General features: G+C 41.7%; 1 protein-coding gene across 4 annotated transcripts in view; it reads left to right on the top strand.

The window, feature by feature from the left end:
• The first annotated feature begins 980 nt into the window (after positions 1-980).
• satb2 (SATB homeobox 2) overlaps positions 981-21,188 on the top strand; it is a 58,192-nt gene continuing 37,984 nt past the window's right edge. The window contains exons 1-3 of one of the 4 annotated variants that reach the window (XM_031748922.2): positions 981-1,309; positions 9,507-9,630; positions 20,941-21,156. In XM_031748922.2, coding sequence (XP_031604782.1) covers positions 20,985-21,156 — 172 coding nt within the window. In that variant the 5' untranslated portion in view covers positions 981-1,309; positions 9,507-9,630; positions 20,941-20,984. Of the gene's footprint in view, positions 1,310-7,408; positions 7,462-8,905; positions 9,631-15,163; positions 15,202-20,940; positions 21,157-21,188 lie in introns of those variants that run through there. The other 3 variants (XM_039600204.1, XM_031748921.2, XM_039600205.1) reach the window with 3 other exon arrangements.

The following is a 21,188-nucleotide window of genomic DNA, read 5'->3' as shown; positions in this document are numbered from 1 at the left end:
AAATCGCCTAATTAGATTTCAGAGAATTAATTCAGGAAAAACACATTTAAAAAAAAATCAAATAAAAATAATCAATAAACCAAAACAAACAAACCGATGTTGATATCTAATTAAAAGATAAATTCCTTTCATTTACACACAGTGCTTTAAAAAAGGATTTGGCTTTTGGGAGGTGTGTTTATTGACTACATTATCACACACCGGTTGCTTATAATTACACTCAAAATACTGTGTAATGGTCACGCTGTAGATGCTGGTGTCCACATGTGCCCAGGAACTGCTGCAGAAAGATGGCTAAAATATTGGGTTTGTTTTATTACATTAAAGAAATTAATGGTAAAAACATTAAAACAAACCAACAAAATCTAAGATTTTAAAATGAAAGAGTAGCAGTCCATGTCCCAGTCTGCTCAAACTAGCAAATATGGATCCAAACCTGTGTTTTCTGGAGAAAAATGTAAATGAAAATGTAAAGAAAGTGACAAGGTAAAACATTCCACTGAACCACAGTAACATGCATAACTAAATCTCTCCATGTTCTCCTGCACATTAGAGGATAAAGAGAGCAGCAGTGGGGGCCAGCTGAGCTCCTGTCCTCCCTGTAGTGGGATAACATTTCACCAGTTTAGATTAGTTCACTCAGGGCCCATCAACACATGTGGAAGTGACCCTCAGACGGCTCTCACAGGCCTTGTGGCTGAGCAGTGTGTGTGTGTGTGTGTGTGTGTGTGTGTGTGTGTGTGTGTGAGCGAGACAGGAAGTGCACAGACCAGCTGATGCAGTGTGTGCTATGTTAACCCGTCCAAGGGCAGCACAGCAATAACAAACACAAGATCACAGCACTGAGGTCACCTCTGACCCCGCAGACTCGGCGCAGCCAGCCTGATCGCTCTGACGGCCGCTCAGGAATCCCACAGAACACACACAGACACAGACATTTGCGTATTTACACACACTAAATACTCAACGGGCCAGTATAGGTTTCCTTCGGTGCGTGTTTTCAATCATTGACTTCCTTTAGACAAATCAAAAGGATTTACTCTAGGAGACAAAAGCTTCTCTGCTGGTGTCTGACAGTAAATGATTGACATTTACTTTGAATGCAGTGGCTCCACCCACCCAGGGGGGAGACCTGCAAAGTGAAACCATCCACTACACTATACCCCACACACCCTTGTTTACCTGCAAGGCTGTTTGCTCGTCTGTGTCCTGGTGGTCGAAGAGCCGGAGATGGGATGTGTGGGAAAGCTGTGACAGGGACCGTGGAGCATACGTGTCCAGCAGCCTCCGAGGACCAGCATGCTTCACGGTAAGAGCCCGTATGCGTGTTTTGTGGGCGGGCTTCTCGTATGTACAGTTTTACCCCCAACCCTGTTGCTTCAGTTGGTTGCAGTGTGACCTGTGACCTCTCTCTGATTCCATTTTTCACTCTCTCCTCTACCCCAGCAGACACTTTTAAAGCATATCCATTTCCTGCACACATCAGGCCGCTCTGGACACGGGGCTCTTAGGAATACGAGGCTGACCGCCTTGTTTATTAGTACCGACAGCTTGACGTGGGGAGTGTTTGCCAGCGTGATTGTGTCAGCCTTAGAGCGACGCAGAAACGCAGCTGAAGTTGAAGTGGTTTTACGAGTCAGTGTGAGTGCAAGGACAAATGATCTTAGAGCTAGAGAGCATTTTATTTTACTGGCATGGCTGTCCTGTCTGTTAGGCATCTCAATCTAGGGGATACAGGATACATTTCATGGTGGGGGGAAAACAAAAAGGCAGCGAGAGGGCTTAATTTTTTATTTTACCGAGGCTAAATATTAAGGGCCAAACTGCAGGAGAAATTAGGCTCACCTTTTTTGATGAGTCCACCTCATTTGTCTGCGGCCCTTAGAGAAGCTCTTTCCCATATTTCCTAACAGATTTAGTGCAGTTGGTGGTGAACGCCTGGACAGCTGAGCTCTGCGTCTGGCTCTGTGTCCATTTTGGAAGAGAATCCCTCTGGCAGGTCAAGTAAACCCTGGCCCCTCAAACACTGAACACACTTTCCAAACCTCATTACAGAGACCTCCGCTGTTTTGTTGCTCATGGGCGCCAATCAAAGCCCCCTCTCCTCCTCCTCCTCCAATTCTTTTCAAATGAGAATTGAATTTCTTTTTCTTTTTTTTGTTTATGTTATCATTTGTAAATCTTACCAGAAGTGGACCATGAGGCACAAGAGAAGGGAGCTCGTACACACTTTAATGAAGTATTTATAGATCATTCCAGCTGTCAAATACTTGTGCCCAATGACATAGTGCAGAGTGCTGACGCTCACAATTGCCTTTCTCCCTCCAACTCGCTCCCCCCTCGTTAAGCAGCCGGATTTGATTTCAGGTAAGAACTTATTGGGAGGAAAAGAGGTGGCGGGGGCTGCCAGCGAGGGCCACGGCTTTTACCGAAAGGAAAACAGTCTTCTGTGTTGTATATCGGAGCTCAAGGAGCCCAGACGCTGAGACCCCGAGATAGGCATGAGGGCATTATAGCTGGTGTTTCTGAAAGATGCAATTTGCTCCCACGACGAACCTCCTGCACTTTGTTTTGGAATCTAAAGGTCAACCTGTTACTGCCAAGTCTGTTAAATGATTCTGACTTGATTTTCCTTGGATATGTGTGCCTCAAAGGAAAAAAAAGTTGAATCTGCTCTTGAATTCCTTAATAATTCTGGATTAATGCCAGTGTTCAGGAAAAGGTAAAATCTGCAAAGGGTTTCTATGTTTGGATTTTTTGGATCATTTTCTAAAGCTGGTCAGTGCAAAAGCATTTTAGCCACTTTCAGTAGAAATAGCAGCAGTGATTATACTTCTATTAGGAAGATTTGGGTTCTCTGATCCTAATGCAACGCTTTTCCATCATCATAAGATCTAATCAGCCAAGGAGTCTTGCCAATCTGGCAACCCTACAAAACTACCGTCTTAGGTCTTAGAAGTTATTACAGCTTTTCTCATTTTTATAATGTTCATAATATGACAGTATATAGTATAAAAATATAATCATATTACATATATAATATGACACTAGGTGTTCTATCTATCTAATTGGTTATTAATATTAAACAGTCAGCATTTTTTAATATATATATATATATTATATATATATATATATATATATATATATATATATATATATATATATATATATATATATATATTTTATATAATCCCCCCCCCTCTTCAAACTGGTGTTTGTGGTGCTAATGCTTTCAGAGTAAAAGCAGTGATCCAGTGAGAAATGGTGTGAAGGTGCAATAATGGACTCGTAAGTCGTGACCTCTGCATGGAAGCAATTTGGAAAAAAAGGTTGAAAGTGCCGTAAAAGACAAATTAATCCTCGACGGAAAGGAGATACATCCTTTAAAAACAAGCCATTTGGGCCTCATTGGCCCATAATCTACGCTTTAAATCTCACAGCATTTTCGGAGATGACGTATTAGACAGAGTCAAAAAAACAAAACTAACTTCAATATTCCGTTCATTAAGTGTCTTAACGGGATACTGTTGGAGCAGTGAGGTGGCCTGCTTTAAGCTTCAGGCCCGTACCTTTCATTTCCCCTCATTCGCTCCAATCACGCAAAGCGCAAACAAACAAATGTGAAATGGGTGTTTGTGAAAAACGTATTTATGTTCGCTCGGAGCTTTTTGTTTAATGGTCTGCTTCGGGTCACAGGCCTGCTGTTCGTTAGGGCTGACTTACTTTCGTTTTCAATTAGCGCTGATTCGAAACATGGCCGCTTAATTTAGCGGAAAAACTGGAAAACGCAAGTTACAACACGTTTGAGTCGGCCCTAACGGAACGCCACAATGTAGTATTAATACTAATACTACAACTATTACCACTAATAACAATAAATCCAAATAACATTCAGCAAAACAAGTGAGTTTATAAATATTTTTAAATGATATTAATGACGCAATATTAGGTTGGACTTTTTCATCTTTTACATTTTATTATTGTTATTAATAATATCAATATCAACAATAACAACAACAATAATAATAATAATAATAATAATAATAATTATTATTATTATTATTATTATTGTTATTGTTATTATTATTGTCAATATTATTACTTATACTACTGCTCCAATTATTATTATTATTTTTGTTATTATTATTATTATTAAATACTATGTCGGTCCGATTTTGTTTGTTATAAAATCAGCAATGCTGGCATTTTGGAATTTTACAATATTTCCGACATCATTTCTGCCTCTATTAATTTCACAGTTTTTCTTCTCTTTTTAATTTTTGGGTCAGTTTATATCTGAGAGAATTATTTCCACCCTTCTTTCACCATTCACGTCAATAATTGATGTTTTCTGTGGAGTTAAGAAACACGTGGTCTCATCAGGAAGTCCAGAAGAAGCTCCAGTCAAGAGTTTCCCTTATGTTTTGTATATTTTCTAAAAACGTATATTTTATTTATTTATTTTATGTTTTTATAAAGAAAAGAATGTACGACAGCCTGATCGGTGATCAGCTTCATGCTGTCTGTCAGTTCGTACTCCGTGTTGCTTTTTTGTGTATTGATCCTAATTTGTCATTATGGCAGTACTTTCCATTAAGGATCAGACATCTAAATTAAGTAGTGTTTGTCTTGCACACATGTTTTTTTTTGTTTTTTTTTTAATTAAAGCAAATCTGTATTTAAAAAGAAAAAAATTTAAAACTATTTCAGATTTACTTGTATTTGTTTTTCAGAAAGAAAAAAAAGTCAGTATCCAGTCAGTGTTTGGCGCTTAGTTCTAACAAATTTTTTAAGCGTTTCTAAACTCGCTGAAATCCATCTCACGACTCAACCGCGGCACACAACCGCTGACGGCTTCCCATCAGGACTTGAGCCTCTGCTGTCCTCTGCTGTGCCTCTCTTTTCTTCTTCACCACACAGCCGCGCTGTTCGCACAAGTGACGCCTCCGCCTCTGGCCCGCACTTAACAAGGTGACAACAGGCGGCTGGAAAGCCATACGGAACCAGATGGCAAATGCACGGCACGGCCTGAGTGGTGCACGAAGAGCGATGTGAAACATGCACTCGTGATCAAACACAGAAATATGACTACGTCTAAGCAAAACAGCTCAGAGGAGCACTTAGATGCTGTCACTGAGATAAAGGGCTAGAAACGGGTTTGCGCTGTGCGTCAGTATTTGGTTGCGCAGGGGCGTTTCCAGAATATTTTGAAATGGGGTGACACGGGGTGGGGGTGGGGGGCAATAACAAAACATTTGATCAGGAATAAATTCAATGCCAAGAACTGGAAGGCAGTGGGCTTTATATTGTTTTACAAAGTGATTGATCAATTTGCTCAAGCAAAATCATCATCCTGCTTAAGCAGCATAATAGTGGAAAGCTACGGGCTTCAAATATATAAATATACTGCAAGTACCTAAAGTAAAAGTACTCGTTAAATCATATGTGCATTATTTCATCATGATTATTGATTCATCAATGTATAGAAGTTTTTATGTAGTTGTTGGCAGCTTCATCTCTACATGTAATACACAGCATATTAGCATATTTACACTTTAAAATGTGTAAACATAATCTGTGAATAAAGCTATAAAAATAATAAATAATATTAAGTACACAGTAAAATTTTTGAATCCAAATATAGATGAGTGGGAGTATAAAGCCGCAGTAAAGTGAGTAAATGTCCGCCGGTACATTCCATCAGCGGCTCTTTGTTCGCGCTCATCAGGTGGCACCGGGCACTGTGAGATTAATGACGCTCTGGTGCAAGGCCCTTGCTAACCCCACGGTCCCCACAACGGACATGCTCCTGCGCCTATAAGCTTCCACTGTGTAAACTCGAGGCTGAAACAAACCGGTCTTATTTATTAATGCGTCATTTTCGCCTGATCCAAGCCAGACGCATTCTTCTCCAAATGATTCCGCTGACTTCTTGAATTTGAAATGAGTTTTGTGCCGGAGGTCTGCTCTGTTTAAAATCACAGGATCCCTTTCTATAAATTGCTCTGCTCCCTAGATGTGAAACGAGAAAAATGCATATATTTATTTATTTATTTTGGGGTGGGTGGGGTATCCTCGGGGCCTTTACCTGCCCGACAGATGCGGTCTCGCTCAGTAATGATACCTGTAGCACATTAGTCTTTAATCACTCGCGTTCTGCTCGAGCTTTTCGATCTGCGGAATCAATTATTCACTCCAGTCCCTTGAATTTGTTTCCATCGGGAATATTTCAGGGATCAATTTTTCATTCTATTCGACAGATTTTTTTTTTTATTCTTATGTTTTTGCGCTTGTTTGGCTTCGTTCCTAGATTCCGAGTTCCCCAAGAAGTGGAAAATAGATAGAGGGAAAGATCTGAGTGAGTGATGCAGCGGAGAGTCTCTGTCCCCCCGGCCTTTAATAATTCAGAGCGCCTGCTGCAGCCCGGTGTCTTCGCATGAGGAGGTGAAAGCCACATGATGCGGCTTGTTAACGGGACAGTTCTTTGGGTAAATACAACACGCTCGGGCCCCGTTTAACTGCGGAAAAAACTCGGAATTTAACTACACAATAAGAACCCATTATATCTGTTTTTTTTTCTTGAGCCAAACGAAGTACTTTAAATATTTAGATACGCGGAGAAAACCAAAACTCCGACTCTGAATCTATTCTGGTGATCCTTGCTCCAGATCTGCAGTGATTACACATTATATTTTGTTTTATGCAACTTTCCTTTGAACAGCCTGGTTTAGCGCAGATGGATTATAAAAAACTGTGAACACGACGCTGCTCACAACAGCGATTTAAAAAACAAAAAGAAAAAAATAGCTGACAAAGGGGAATAAAAAACGAAAAACGAAGAGAAATTCAGACGACGTTCGTCGTGTATTCAAGACTTTAATTAATTTCAAAATAACATTCTGACATAAATACACATAATAGCTCAGGGCGCATGCGTTTTTTCTGGTATTGAGGGGAAAGTTTGGAGCGCGTTATTATCCAAAACCGCGCTCACTCTGCCTCCAGCAGCCTGCATGTCTGATAAGAAACAAAGCTTTAAACGGACTTTAACGCTCCTGTTTTGAACGTCTAACGAGCTCTGCGAGAATCCAGCACAGCCAGAATAAACCAACAAATGTGCTCGTTTTCACCAACCGTCTGACATTTCATGAAATGTTCAATAAGCTCTTATCACTCTCGCTTTTACGCACACACTCTTTGTCATATCGCCTCTAAGAGGCCTGCATTTGTTGCACTCCCACGCTGTTGCCCCCCCCTCCCCCCTCCTCCTTGCGAGCGCAGACATCACCGTCATTATCATATTTAATATTATTGACGAATGAGCGCCGAGAAGCGGACTGGCTCTCTGCCACTTAATTCTCGCTTCGCTTCTCTGGTCCCGCTTAATTCTCGCTGCGCATCTGCGGGAGCTGGCGGTGCTGCCAGGTGTCTTCACGTTCCCGCCGAGGTCTCGGAGGAAAGGTGAGTGAAAAGATGTGTCTGTTGTTGTTTTATGGTTTTGGGGAGAGTGTTAAAGATAATCGCCCTCTTGGTGGAGAGTGGGGAAGAACCAACGGGCGTCTGTCTCTTAATGAAGCCCTGCGGAGTTTAGTGTCTTTTTCACGATTGATCTTCGCTGTGACTCTGTGGTCACGCGCCACTTTCTACCTGTTACTAACAGATCTCCAGTATGCAGGCCTGTGCCGCCTCCTTTCCCCAGCAGGCAGGCGTACTGCTTGCGCACACTTTATATCTGTTTTCGTGTTGTTGTTGGACCCCGCTGCCTCCCCCAGTCCTGAACCCAGAGGCCGAGAGTGAGAGAGAGCAGTAATGCGTGACCCCGCCTCCCCCTTCTCCTCGCCCACCACCTCTTCTCCTCACCGGTGCCCACACGGTTACTTGCTCCATGCAAACGCTGCAGCCAGCAGTGCGTTGCTGTTGCAGATGTTGTAAACCGATGGCTTCCTTTCTCTCAGTTCGAATGTGCGTGCAACAATGTGCGCGAGAGCCTCTATATATTTGCAGTTTACAGTGAGCCTGCATGCAAATGTACGTGCACGCAAGCCGGATAGGACGCGGAGAGCAGAAACAGGAGTGCCTTTAAAATAGTTCAAAAAACAGCATTAAAATAAACATCAGAAATACAATCTTGAAGGTTTTCACGCAGAACTTCAGCACAGCTAAAACAAACAAAAACAAATCTCATTCTCACCTACATTTGTTCCACATTTTTTCTGTCTTGCGTGACTTCGTGACAACGATATTTTCAAAACAAAGGTAAAAAAAAAAAAGCCTTTAGGTCATTTGACCCTAGCTGGCTCCCTTATCTATTAGACAGGGCGCAGTGGCATCTGTCTGTCAAGTCACAGGTTTATCATTAACAGGGATCCCACAGCACTGCCCACTGCTGTTCTATTGAGCCATCTAATAAGAACAGAGAGAGAGAGAGAGAGAGAGCTCATCCTTGACTTATTATTAGGCTACTTATTAACATGTATCAGCACATGGACTTCAGCTCGGATGATACTGACATGCCTGAGGGTATTAGAGGAAAGCTGCGGCGCTGATAGCAGCGCGATAAGTTATTGCTGCGTGAGGCACAATCATTCTAATCGAAGAAAAGGTGACAGCAGAGCGCACGCGTCAAGGTCGCTCTGATAGGTGGGCGCATGTTATGGCACAGAGATCTGAGGGAGATATGAGTCAGGAAAACTCAGCTGCTCCTCTTTGCGAGGAGAGATCATAAAGTCCGAACAACCCCACCCCCTTCCCTTCATCTGAATCTCCAAAGACTTCAAATATGAAGGAAGAAGAAGAAGAAGAAGAGCTCTGTTGGACACTCGTGTTTCATTTGTATGTCCTGTGAGAGAGATCCGGCCCACAAAACGCGTTCATGGGTTAGATTAGCCGCTTTTGACGCCCCCTCTCCACCCTCATTCGCTTCCCTCCGCTTTTGTCTCTCCTCCCTTCTCTCCTCCCTCTTACAAGTCAGCGCGCCCGTTGGCACAGGAAAGATTGAAAGTGACATACACTGATTAGAAACCGGTCCTCTGCGCTGTTAAACCCCGCTGTGACACTGCAACTCGAACTTCGCTGTTTTTTTTTGTTTTTTTTCTTTTCGGTCAGATTGCTTTTCTTTGCCCGGATTGTAGAGCGTTTTCTTCGCGGTGCGTCGCGCTGTTTGTGAGCCTTTTCTCTCTCTTCCGAGGATGAAGCCATGAGTTTAGAGGAGAGCACACTTGTGCCACAGAGACGCCTTTTGAGCTAAAAGGCGGGCAGACGCTTTAAAGAGGGGACGAAGGTTTACAAAAAGAGCCGAACACATTTACGTGTGCGCGCTGCTGTCCACAAACTCTCCTTTTTCTTTCCTTCTCATCTCCGCTCGCTCCGCTGCTTTGCGCGCTATCCACACACACACACACACACACACACACACACACACACACACACACTCAAAACCTCCAGCCTTCACCACCAATAAACCAACTTTTCTTCTCTGTGGATCTCCTGCGCGGTCTCGACTCCAGACCCAGCAGCACAGGACCCGCGTGATCCAGGAGTCGAATCAAAGCCCAGCCCTGGATTCAATACTCCTGATCAATGGACAGAGCCTCCTCAGCGGGCAGCAGCGCTACAGACACGTCGTAAACAGTGAGTACACACACACACACACACACACACACACACACACACACACACACACACACGGACTGTCAGTAGCAAGTCTCTACTGAAGACTGTAAGATCATGTAGATATTTCTCTGTAAAGTCCAAACAAATGCTACACAATCCAACCAGCCGACAGGAAACTCCAGGGACTTTGATTTTATGCTTCCTTGGGAAAAGTGAGTGATTCATAACAACAACAACAACAACAACAACAACAATAATAGCTATGGATATTAGTAAAGGTTGTACTAGTAATCATTCCATTTAAGGACTAATAATGTACTAATTATTGCATACTCAAGGCTATTGGCATTACGTTATCTTTAATAGTATTTATAGTAATAATTAAGTATAAGTAAGTATAATAAGTAAATAAAATTAGAGAGTGAAAATTACAGCTCACGTCTTCCTATAATTTCCTTAATGTAGAAAAAAGCTCGGCTTTCTAATTACATACGGGTTATTTCTCCTAATTAGTCTTCGTTTTTGACGGGAGGTCACTTTCATAAGAAGTGTTTGAAATATTATCCATAGAGAAATATTACATATGTCTATAAAATTACGTACTATTATTTTATATTTTCATTTTTGAACGAGCTATTCTTCAAATATTGCGCTTTATATATTTTTTAAAAAAATGTGGGTTTTTTGCCTTTTTTTTTTTTTTTTACATCTTCTCCTTATTTATTTATTTTTTTGGGCTCTTTGATAAAAACACAAACAGCGTGAAAATAACGCAGTGTTTAATTTTATTTTTATCGTACAGGATCAGGATAAGTCACCACTGCAAGAAGTGTGTGTGTGTGTGTGTGTGTGTGTGTGTGTGTTTGTGTGTGTGTGTTCATAAGTGTGCTCAGGTTTAAAATACACAGACAAAAAAGGAAGTTATATTTTCAGTAAACTAGGGAGAAGGAAAAAAGAATGCGTCACAGGATTTCTTCACTTTGTAACTTTTTAACCTCTAAAAAATATAATTCATGACGAATTACTTTGAGAGGTGTTACAAATTAACACGTGCTGAGCTTAAATAACCCCTTACCACCAGCACCACCCATCGTTAGTTTTACACTGCTTAGTTTGCAGAGAGACACATATTCACTAGAAAACGGGACGAGTGATGAATAAAACATAGCGAGGGGAGCAGAGAGGTGTACGACAGCGTCCAAGTGTTTCCTGCTGCTACAGGGGCCTTCTAACCTCTGCGACACATCGCACACTCAGAACCTAAAAGTTACCTGCTGCTTTCGAGGTCTATAAAATATTGAGGGGGATTCAGATTCAAGTATTTAGATATAGGAAGAGGTTTGGGAGTAAAAGGCCTCCATGTCTGCCGCGCGTAATCAGAAGAAACCAGAGCCAAATGCGTTTGGCTCCAAATGAGAAACAGTCCCTCTGCAGACCGTCATGTCAGGAGCAATAGTTTGTCCTGCTAAACACAAACGCTTTTTTTTTTTAAACTTCTTTTCCCAAGAGAAATCCACACTTCTATTTCCACGTCACAGCTAACCGTGTTGTGTGTCTGTCTGTTTTTTTTAATACATCAAAGTTCATATCTAAAAGAAAGGCAGTGCTCTGTCCCCTTTTTCCCTCGGTTGATTTTAAAGTGATTCCTTTTATTGCGGCTCTGTGCGTAAAAGCCGAGGTTCCTCATGCTGGAGTCCCTCCGTCCTCTCTGACCTTTAAGAAGCTGCAGGCTGACTCAGTTCCTTCTTCGTGTCCAAACCACCAAGAATCCAAAGCAGCGCCGTGTTTAGAGTGTTTTTCTCATGGAGTTTGACTCGCGTGAAGTGCCAGCTTCCCTTCACACACACACACACACACACACACACATATACATATATATATATATCTCTATATATATGTGTGTGTGTGTGTGTGTGTGTGTGTGTGTATACATTTTCCTATTTTGTGGGAGTTTTGTTGTTTTGGTTGGTCAAACTAAATAATATTAATATTAATATTTAGAAAATGTACATTTTATGATTTGCAGTTTCTAATTATGAAATAACGAAAACTGCCGACAGCAAGGTGACGCGCTGTGCGCGCAAGCTTCACCTCAGTGTCCACCTTTTCTCATTGTCGAAAGACAGCAGAGCTCCTTTAAAATATGTATACGTGAAAGGGGCGGGGGGCAGGATTTTATATATTTATTTATTTATTTTAGCCAACCGCTAGGAAAAATGAATTCGTTTCGGCTGCTGTGATGGCCGCTTTCTGGAGCTGCCTGTCTGCTCAGAGTTAGCTCACAGGTTAAAAAAGTTGAAGAGAGAGGAGAGATAAATAGTGTGGAACTCTAATGTGTTTGTGTATATTTAAAAAAAAAAATTAAATCTGATGGTGATGTGCAAATTAGTCATGCACATGATGCTTTTGAAGCTTGCCCGGAACACCTAAAAATATCCATCCTTTCATTTATTGAGAAGTCTTTATTTCTTTTAACTTTGATATGTGGATATACTTCGGGCTTTGAGGAGTTATCCAGCTATAAGAAACTGAGGTTTCATCTACCCTGAAATGGTCCACTGGAAATATTTCAGGGACTCTCCTTCTTCATGAACCCGACTATCTGTTCACACATATTATAGGTGTGCTATTGAACCGTAGATTAGATTAGAAAATGTGTGTGGGCGCTGATGATGATGCTATGGGCGTCACTGCTGCTCTGTGCGCTCACATATACACTGTTATATCTCCCATTCAGCCTGCTTCTTAATGGTCTCACTGACCTGGTGATCATAAATGAAGCTCTGAAAGCCTGAGGACCCCCCCCCCCCCAAAAAAAGTAATAACTCCAGTTATTCTCATTCTGGTGAGGCCTGCGTGAGCTGTGGTGAATGGTTTGGCATCAGTGTGTGTGTGGATGTCACAGTAAAATTTTACCATTTCCCTCCAGCTACTTCTCTCCTCTGCGGGCAAAGTAACAGTAACTTTTTTATGATGCAGTGCAGTTTGAATCTACACCTCCTCACTGTTAAAAGAACCTGGATGTGTGTCCAGCATCGTCGTTTTTGATGGGCGCGCATATGTGTTTGCGTCTCGTGCTCCTCATTCGTCCCCGCTGTGAGTGGCTGTGCTCTGAGTCAGTGTGTGGTCCCTGGAAGTGTTAAAGCAGAGTCTGTGTAGCACGCTGGCTGTGGTTTGTGTGGCTCAGCGTCTGTCTTTTTACGCGGAAGAGCGTGCGCATCCTCCTAACTGGAAGGGCGAGGCAGTAAATGCTCGCTCTTCATCCTCGCGTTATCGAATGAGATGTTTACGAGAGAGCCAAACATGTTTGCCAGAAGGGCCCTCGTCTCGCCCCCTCACCCTGCTTGCTTTCCTCGCTCCGTCTGCGCGGATGTGAGTTTGCGTGTGTTTGAGTGCGTGGAACCCCCTCAGAGCTTCAAAATAGTTGTGTTTCTCTTAAAGGTCCGTCCCGCCCGCCTCCCCCTCACACCAATGCTCTCCACATCACAGTAACACATCTGATGGCCATAAACAGCAAATTCCGCACTAATGTAACCTTCCCGAACAGCAATCATTCCTCATAATCAGCCACATAAAAATGTTCATGTAGTTCCTCATGTTGCTTTCAGACTTTCAAAAACACATTTAGAAAGTGGCAATTTTTTACTTCCCCCTGAGTGTATTTTTTATTCCTTTGCATTGTCTCACGTATTAATTATACGTGTCAGTAAAAGTGTTGCAAAATTAACAGATTAACTTCCTAATGCCAGTGCCATCACTTAGGGATGCACTGATACATCAGTGGAGACAACACTAGCCATGTTTACTGATAAATAAGATAAGATTGACTGATATCTGTGGTCGATATTTAGCTGTTGTGTTACATCAACTTTTATTTTGGCTAAATAAACAAAAACTCTTTAATAAAGAGCTGAAAGTCTACAAAAAAATCTCTTACTTTTTCAACATGAACATTTTTTTTTCTCCAGGGAGCAAACTCGAAAATAACAAACCACAAAAAATAAGTAATAAGTAAATAAAAAGACTCTATGGGTATTTATGCTTCACAATAGGTCTAGCTGTAGTTTAATTATTTTTGCAGACATCCAGGAACCAGAGTGATTAATACATATCTGAATACATTTCTGCAGCACTGTCTGTCAGTAGTTTCAGCTGGGATACTGGTCCCACTGATTGATATTGACATCGACATTTTCCACCATCACTGGCTGATATTTATCTGCTGTGTTGCATCAATTTTGAGCTCACTAAATTATTTTTATAACTGTGTAACAAAGAGCCAGAAGACTTTAATACAGTTTGGTTACTTTTTAAATGAAAGATTTCTCCTTTTCCTTGGAACAAAGAGGGGGAAGAAATGACGTGAAAGATGTGCTCTGTTTAGCCTCAGTGATGGGTTAGAATCCCAGAATCATTGCATTCCAATAGTTTTATTAATTCCCCAGACATCCAGAAATTCAGCCGACAACTTGAGCTAAAATTATCTGTTTATTGATCAACAATAAAAAAATAAATACTTTGAATAAATTGGCAACAATTCTAGTCGTTGATTTGTTTCATTTTAAAGGCGTGAACTAATTCAGCTCAGTTTTATTTTTTTATAGCACCAATTGACAACAACAATAATGCCTCAAAGTGCAACTAAAGACTCTAGAGTATCAGAAAGATAACTAACCCTATATTTTGGAAAAAGGGAAAACTTTTTGGCAGAGAACAATTTAAAACAAAAGACATTCTGAGGGCCTCGGGTTAGGGTTAGGCCATGGTCGTCACAGATCAGTTGTCACACTGGCTGCGACCTCGGCCGGTGTACCTCTGTGTTGGAACAATGTTACTTTACCCAAATCAGAATCTCAGAAGTTCTTTAAGGAAACACAACTTTGACTACAATATGTCACTTCAAGGTACTTTCTATTGTAAGGTAAAGACCCTACAACATTAGAAAGAAAACCAGACTCAGGGAGGGGCGGCCATCTGCCGAGACAGGCTGGGGGTGAGGGAGACAGGACAAAAGTAACACTATGAACAGTTCAGATGTTAAAATCCAAGCCTGTGGATCCACAGGATCAGATCCACATTAATCCACTCGAACCGAACCAAGCTGGCTTTTTGGGGCAGTGGCTCGCTTCTCTCTGTGGGTAATGTTCAGGCAGGCTTTGCGTCACCTGCCGTGTTCATGCCTCCCTGCGTATACATGTATGTGTACATTCTGAACATCTTTGACGACAGGGCTTTTAATTTTGCCCCCTCCTCCTCCTCCTCCTCCTCCTGCCTGCTTGCCTCTTTTATCTGTGCTACAGAGCCAAGCATTAACCAATAGCTTGATAGCCCTGCTATAAAACTGGATCTCAAACGGGAAGAACAGCCGTATCTGTGGATATTTCCCTATAGGTGACGCCTCTCTCTTTCTCCCCTGTTATCATTGCTAATAATGCCCTCATAGGTCACTTTTTCTCTTCCTCCCTCTCGCTCTCTCTCTCTCTGGCTGGTTTTGCATGTTGAAGGCAGAAACCTTCATTAGCAGACACGTATCATAACGGTAAAGAGAGATATCGGAGAGGCAGTTACAGGAGAGACTCGCGAGTCTGTGTAAGTTTGGCTTCTCTTCTATAAGCGTCCCTACGACCGCAGTCTTAGAGGTCAGGTGGATTTCCTGCTAATGCTTTCATACGCGTACGGAGCATTGAGCAGCTTATCCCGCTGCTCGGCTCGCTCTGTTAACTTTTTTACAACTTTTTTGCCTTCGTTTAAAATCTCAAAGTGTGCGTGTGTGTATGTGCGAGTGAGTGAGTGAGTGAGTGAGTGAGTGAGTGAGTGCTGGGCTGTGGTGTTTACTGCTCTGTTTCCTGTAACACTTATCACAATGGGATTAACTGTGTGTGTGTGTGTGTGTGTGTGTGTGTGTGATGGGAGGCAGGAGGGGACATAAAAGCAGGTTCCTTCTTTTGGTCCATCTTCTAAACATTCGTTGCTCTGCCCCTGACATTTTGCGCATGCGTCCACACTTTTAAACAAACCTTACAATCCAGGTGAGACAAAAATAAAAACCCACATGGTGCAGCGATCATCTTTAAAAAGTAGAATTAAACGGTGACCAGAGGCTCCCGGCTTACCCCAGCCACCCTTCGGTGTGTGTTTCACATGGACGGGACTACCAGTCAGTGTTTGTCATCCGTCTTGATTTGCAGAGTTTAGGCTGGCTTTGAATTACACGTTAGCCTCTGTTTGTGTGTGTTTACGTCTTTGAGCTGGACACATTGTTTATAGGTGTGTTTGTTGTCGTGTCCTACTCTTCTATTTCTCTGGGTGTGTCCGCATTTTTGCTCTGCAATCTCGTCTTTGGCCCCCAGTATGTATTTGTTATGTCTAGAACAGAGTAATAATGTGGAATTTGATAGTGGCTTATCATCAAAACACGAGGTTGTCCCACTATCAAAGATCACGCGGGACAAACAGAACTCTTTCTGACACTCTCAGAGCACGCATTAAAGGGTGAGATTAAAAAAAGAAGGAGAAATACTTACGTCTGCTAAAATAAAATCAGCAGTTATAAAAACAAGTCATTTTACAGTTTTCCAAGAGCTCTGACAGTTGGCCAGAGAAGCAGTAAATTGGTAAATGTGTCATGACCCTCTCCTTATCAAAAAGACATTACATTTGATCCTTGTCTCCATAGCAGAAAGATGTAACAGCCCCTCTTATCGCCTCTTTATTAACTGCTTTAACTATCACACACCTTATCACACAATGCACCGCAGATGAATTTAGGATGCGGATGATAACGATCTGACTTTCTGAAGGCTAAATCCATGATTTTAATGACAGCCTAAGCCATTAACATGCGATGCACCGTATGGGATTGTAAAGACACTCGTTTAAAGACGTTCTTCAGAATAAAAGGCTATTGCGAAACCAGCCTGTAATAATTGCATAAAATAGATTAGCATTTATCAGTCTGTTGCAGGATGTTTACGTGATACAGTGATATCCACACACACACACACACACACACACACACACACACACACACACACACACACACACACACACACACACACACACATCCACACCCAAGTTATTTTCACCACTTGGCACAGTTTTAGGGTTTTTACAAGGAAAACAGCTGAAATAAAAGCAGAGGGAACAGTGTGTTAACGATGAACATCGCTGTCTGCTCCAGTTTGGTGCTTTGACTACATTTAGATTAAATGTACACTACATCTATTAAATTAAGCAAGTATGGAGTATTTTCACACAGTGGAGTTTTACCTAGGATACACCCAGTATATGATCTGCAGTCTTTCTGTACATTGCCTCAATCAAAATCTAAATACCTAAATATAATTGCACACTTGCTCTACATATATTATAAAGTCGATTACCCCACACAAAGCTTTACTGCTGATATGAGCTGCAGCTGTCATAAATTTGCAAGTTAGATTTTTTTTATCCTAAAAGAAATGAATAAACTGAATTATTCAAACTCATAGCAGCAACTAAAATATAGGAGCATACAAACATATATATATATATATTTTGTTTTGAAAGGTGCTTAAAGTATCACTGTCATTATGTAACAGTTCTGCATTTAACCCTCAAACTGTTGACAACGAGAATATTGATTTTTTCTTATCCCGGGTTTTGGCAAGCACGCTGCAAAGAAAGTGATCAGTCTAACTGAGACATATCAAAATCTATTCACACTTTTCCAAAAACTCTTCTGCAGAATATAAAAGGCCAAAAGTGTTAGAGCACCACGATGACTTAGATCTCATAAGATTGAAACTCCTGGTCTTGCTTATCTCAGCAGGACAATGTCAAACCACACGACGCACTTATTACAGAAACATCTGGATCTGGGACCAGAGCATAAGTGTGAGGGCTAAACTGGCCTGTATCTGTCATCTGTTTAAAACACTCAGTGCATTATGAAATGATGACAAAGGAGGGCTTGAAGGGCTGAATTGCTGAAACCCTATATCAAGCCTTTCAAAACTACTTAGCGCTGAGGTGATGGAAGACAACTCCACCAACCCCACCCTAAATCTGTATTTGGTAGAAGGCAAAACTGAGTATTCGGTGAAAAAAATGTTAGATTAAAGAACTGAGAGAAAAGTTTGTTTCTGGTCTTCAACAACATTGACTCAGACCCTAAATGTATCATTTAAATGACTTGTAGTCATTACACTCTGTTAGTAAGACTAATATTTAGTTATTTTTGGGTAACAGAGTAGTGGAAAAGTTGAACTCTCAGAAATACAACTCAGTGTAATGCTATATTCCTAAAAGACATTCTGCTGTCGTCCTAACGGGGGCGTCTTATCTCAGGCACGCCACCAAGTGAGTGAGTAAGGTTAAAATGCATGGCTCAGTAACATTCTTTATCTCCTGCATCAAATGCCAAATGAAGTATAATTGAGGCAGAATGCATTTAGAGATTAAGAAACTGGTTATAGATTGTGTGTTCTTGCATGTAAGTCTTAGGTGAGATGGTGAGATGTCGGCAAGTGCAGGTCTCGATAGAGATCACTAGTAGCAGTGTGGGGAGCTTAAGCAGGACGGGACCTGTTGGTGATGAAATCAGACGCTTTGGAGGATTATTTGTAAATGAGAGGCAGAACAAGTGAAATGAAATAGTTTCATCCTTCGAACCCTCTGACGTCAAAGCCAAAAACACCGACAAGCCCTAGCTCCATAACTTTATAACTCAGACGCACAATCACGCCTCATAAATGCATGAATGAGAAAACAAGCCAAAAACCAGAAAAGACATATTGTGATGGCCTCGGGGTCATGGTTAGGACCAGCACCCATGATCATTAGGTGTGGGTGTGCACTCCTTTGGATAGGATTTCTACATACTTTTCTACCTAAAGCCAAGCTTAATGTGATAATTAATGTATGAGAGTTGGATTAAATGGTAACGTTTTCACATTTTCTACTTTCTGAAATGTTGCTTGTCTCTCAGAATATCCCAGAAATCCCAAACCCTAAACTCTAACCCCCGCCATTCAAAATGCATTTCCACTCAGAATAAAACAAGGGAATGAAAATATTTGCTCACTATAACCTAACCTATGATCAGTGACACATATACTGCAGTAACTAAATAAATAGATAAAAGTTAGGCACAGCTGACTTCATTATTTGTTGCACTTTGTGACCAAATAGGAGAGATAAATGTGCTAAATGTGATAAATTACATGTGTTTTTGGAGGTCGGCAAGGTGGAGCAAGCAGTATGAAAATCCTGTCGGCCATGCACGTGACTTGAATCAAACCAAACACCTCCCATTCAGACTGCATTCAGACTTCCACTCAGGACGTGTAGGTGCAAACCAGTCAAACAGGTGAATGGAAAAAATTGCATCATTAATGCCTTTGATAAGTACAGTAACACTTATCATCTGCAGCTGCCAGCAGCCACTGAATTGATCTCAGTCTTGTGTTATATTCAGTTGCTCTTCGTCGCTGGTAGTGGTTAGATTTATTTGCAAAGCCTCTTGTTTTTCTCAGCAAGCCTCACACTGAGAATTATAGCTACCATTGTACTCGTATTTAAACCCACTGCTTTCCACTCTGTGTAACTCTCTCAACTTTTCTTTCTCTTTCTTTCTTTTGCTGTCCTTTAAGCCACTTTTATTAAACTCTGCCGCTTACATTTTTGGCCTCTGTGCCTCCCACCCACACTTTTTAATCACTCCAAAGCTAATGTTTTTAATTTATTATTCATTTTGAAATTTAGCCCAGGCTCTTAAAACGTCTCAGATTGTCAGTTTGTTTACTTTTTTTTCTTCTTCTTGTGGTGGTTGCTTGTTTTCTTTTCAGCTGTTGTTGTGTAAGAAGGAAAGCTTGGTAGTGAAGGTAGAGAAAAGACGAGGCGGAACGAAAGAGGAGGAAGAAGAGTGAGTGACACCACCACAATAAAAACAGCGCTAGTAAAGCCTGCAGAAATATTAAGAAATATCAAACAATAACCACGGATTCTCCCTCATTTGTTCTGGTGAATTTCTGCCCAGTGTCACTCAGTACAAAGACGCTGTGTTTCTGTTGTCCTCACAAATCTGCCCACAGTATACTTACAGTATGGAAAATAGTGCAGTAAATTTAAAAAAAGCCTCACGTTCACCTTTTTCTGCTGACAGTTTCTAATCTCTGTGTTCACTGAGGGTCACACATGCCGGCTGATATTGTCCAGGGCTCTTATGTAAATAAAAGCAGTCCATTTGGCCTGAGTGAGCTGGCTGCTCTTTGATACTTTGGCATGTGTCCCCTGTCAGGCTTGGAAGCAGAGCTAATGGCATTACCCTATATTAGACTTTTGGCTGACACTCGCTCATCAGGGGACGGTAGCCCACGAGGCTCACGCTCCCATCAGTATCTGCACATAGAGGCCTACATGTTAAAGGTAGCAAGTGTTGTGAGGTACTGAGCATGTGATAGCACGGGTAGTGTGAAGCTCCCAAATATGCATCTGCCCATGTCTCTTTTCCTCTGTTTATTCATTTGCTTTTAAATATAATTTATTAATATTTATTACATTATTTACTGCAACACAGAACGGGAAATGTAATTAGTTCATTTTGTAATTTAAAATGTTTCCTCTGCTTACAGTTTACCTTTAAAATGACATCTGTTCTCTTTGCTAGGCTAGAGTTTTATTTATGCTGATAAAAGCTTTATACTGTAAGCTAAAGGCCACGGGGAGGACTCTCCTTTAGGAGGAACAGACCTCCGGCAGAACCAAGTTCAGGGAGGGGGAGCCACCCCATCGGGTGAGGGGTGAGGGGAAAGAGGAGCACAGGGAGACTATGACTACAAACGGGATAAAAAAAGGATCTATGAGATATAGTAGGCAAAAGATAACGTTGTGGCATAAAAATCCATGAAGAGTTCAAACGGGTGGTGGAGAGGAGGTGCTGTGTGCTTCACAGGAGGCCACCCAACAGCCTGAGCTAACATTCAACATAAATAGGTGCTGTGAACTGCCTCTTAGAGCTTCCTGACTTCTTTGTTTTCCTGCCCGTAGCGCTCAGTCCCAAGCCCTTTAATTACTGAAGATATAAATCTTTGAAAATGGTTGACAAATATTTAACACTCACACAGCACTAAATTGTGCATTTGTTAGCCACAAATCAATATAGATTTGGTGTAGCAGTGTGTGTTTACAGCAGCAGGAAAGTGGATTTCTATGGCACAAAGAAACATGATACATCAGGCTTTGACTTGTATATACACAAACATGCAGGAGAACAAATTCATCGCTTTGCCAGTCTGAAAAATACAGATATCCATGTCTTATTTTTAAAACTTTTTTTTTTTTTTGCAGACTCATTCTCTCTGGCTGGAGATCCTCTGGGAGCCTGGAGGAGGATGGAGCGAGGAGGGGAGAGTCCCATCACCCAGGACAGTCCCGAGCAGAGGGGGGGCAGCCCGGATCTCAGCGGCCTCCCGCCACCGGGGAAGAAAGGCCGGTTGGAGCTCAACGGGAGTCCCACTGGGCCACGAATACGCCACAACGGAGCCCCACCGAGACCCCTCGGAGGTAAGGCTCATGTTGATCATGAGGGATGAATC

This window comes from Oreochromis aureus, linkage group 16 (genome assembly GCF_013358895.1).
Source record: "Oreochromis aureus strain Israel breed Guangdong linkage group 16, ZZ_aureus, whole genome shotgun sequence".
Classification (NCBI taxonomy): Eukaryota; Metazoa; Chordata; class Actinopteri; order Cichliformes; family Cichlidae; genus Oreochromis; species Oreochromis aureus.
This window is presented reverse-complemented; position numbering and strand designations above follow the sequence as displayed.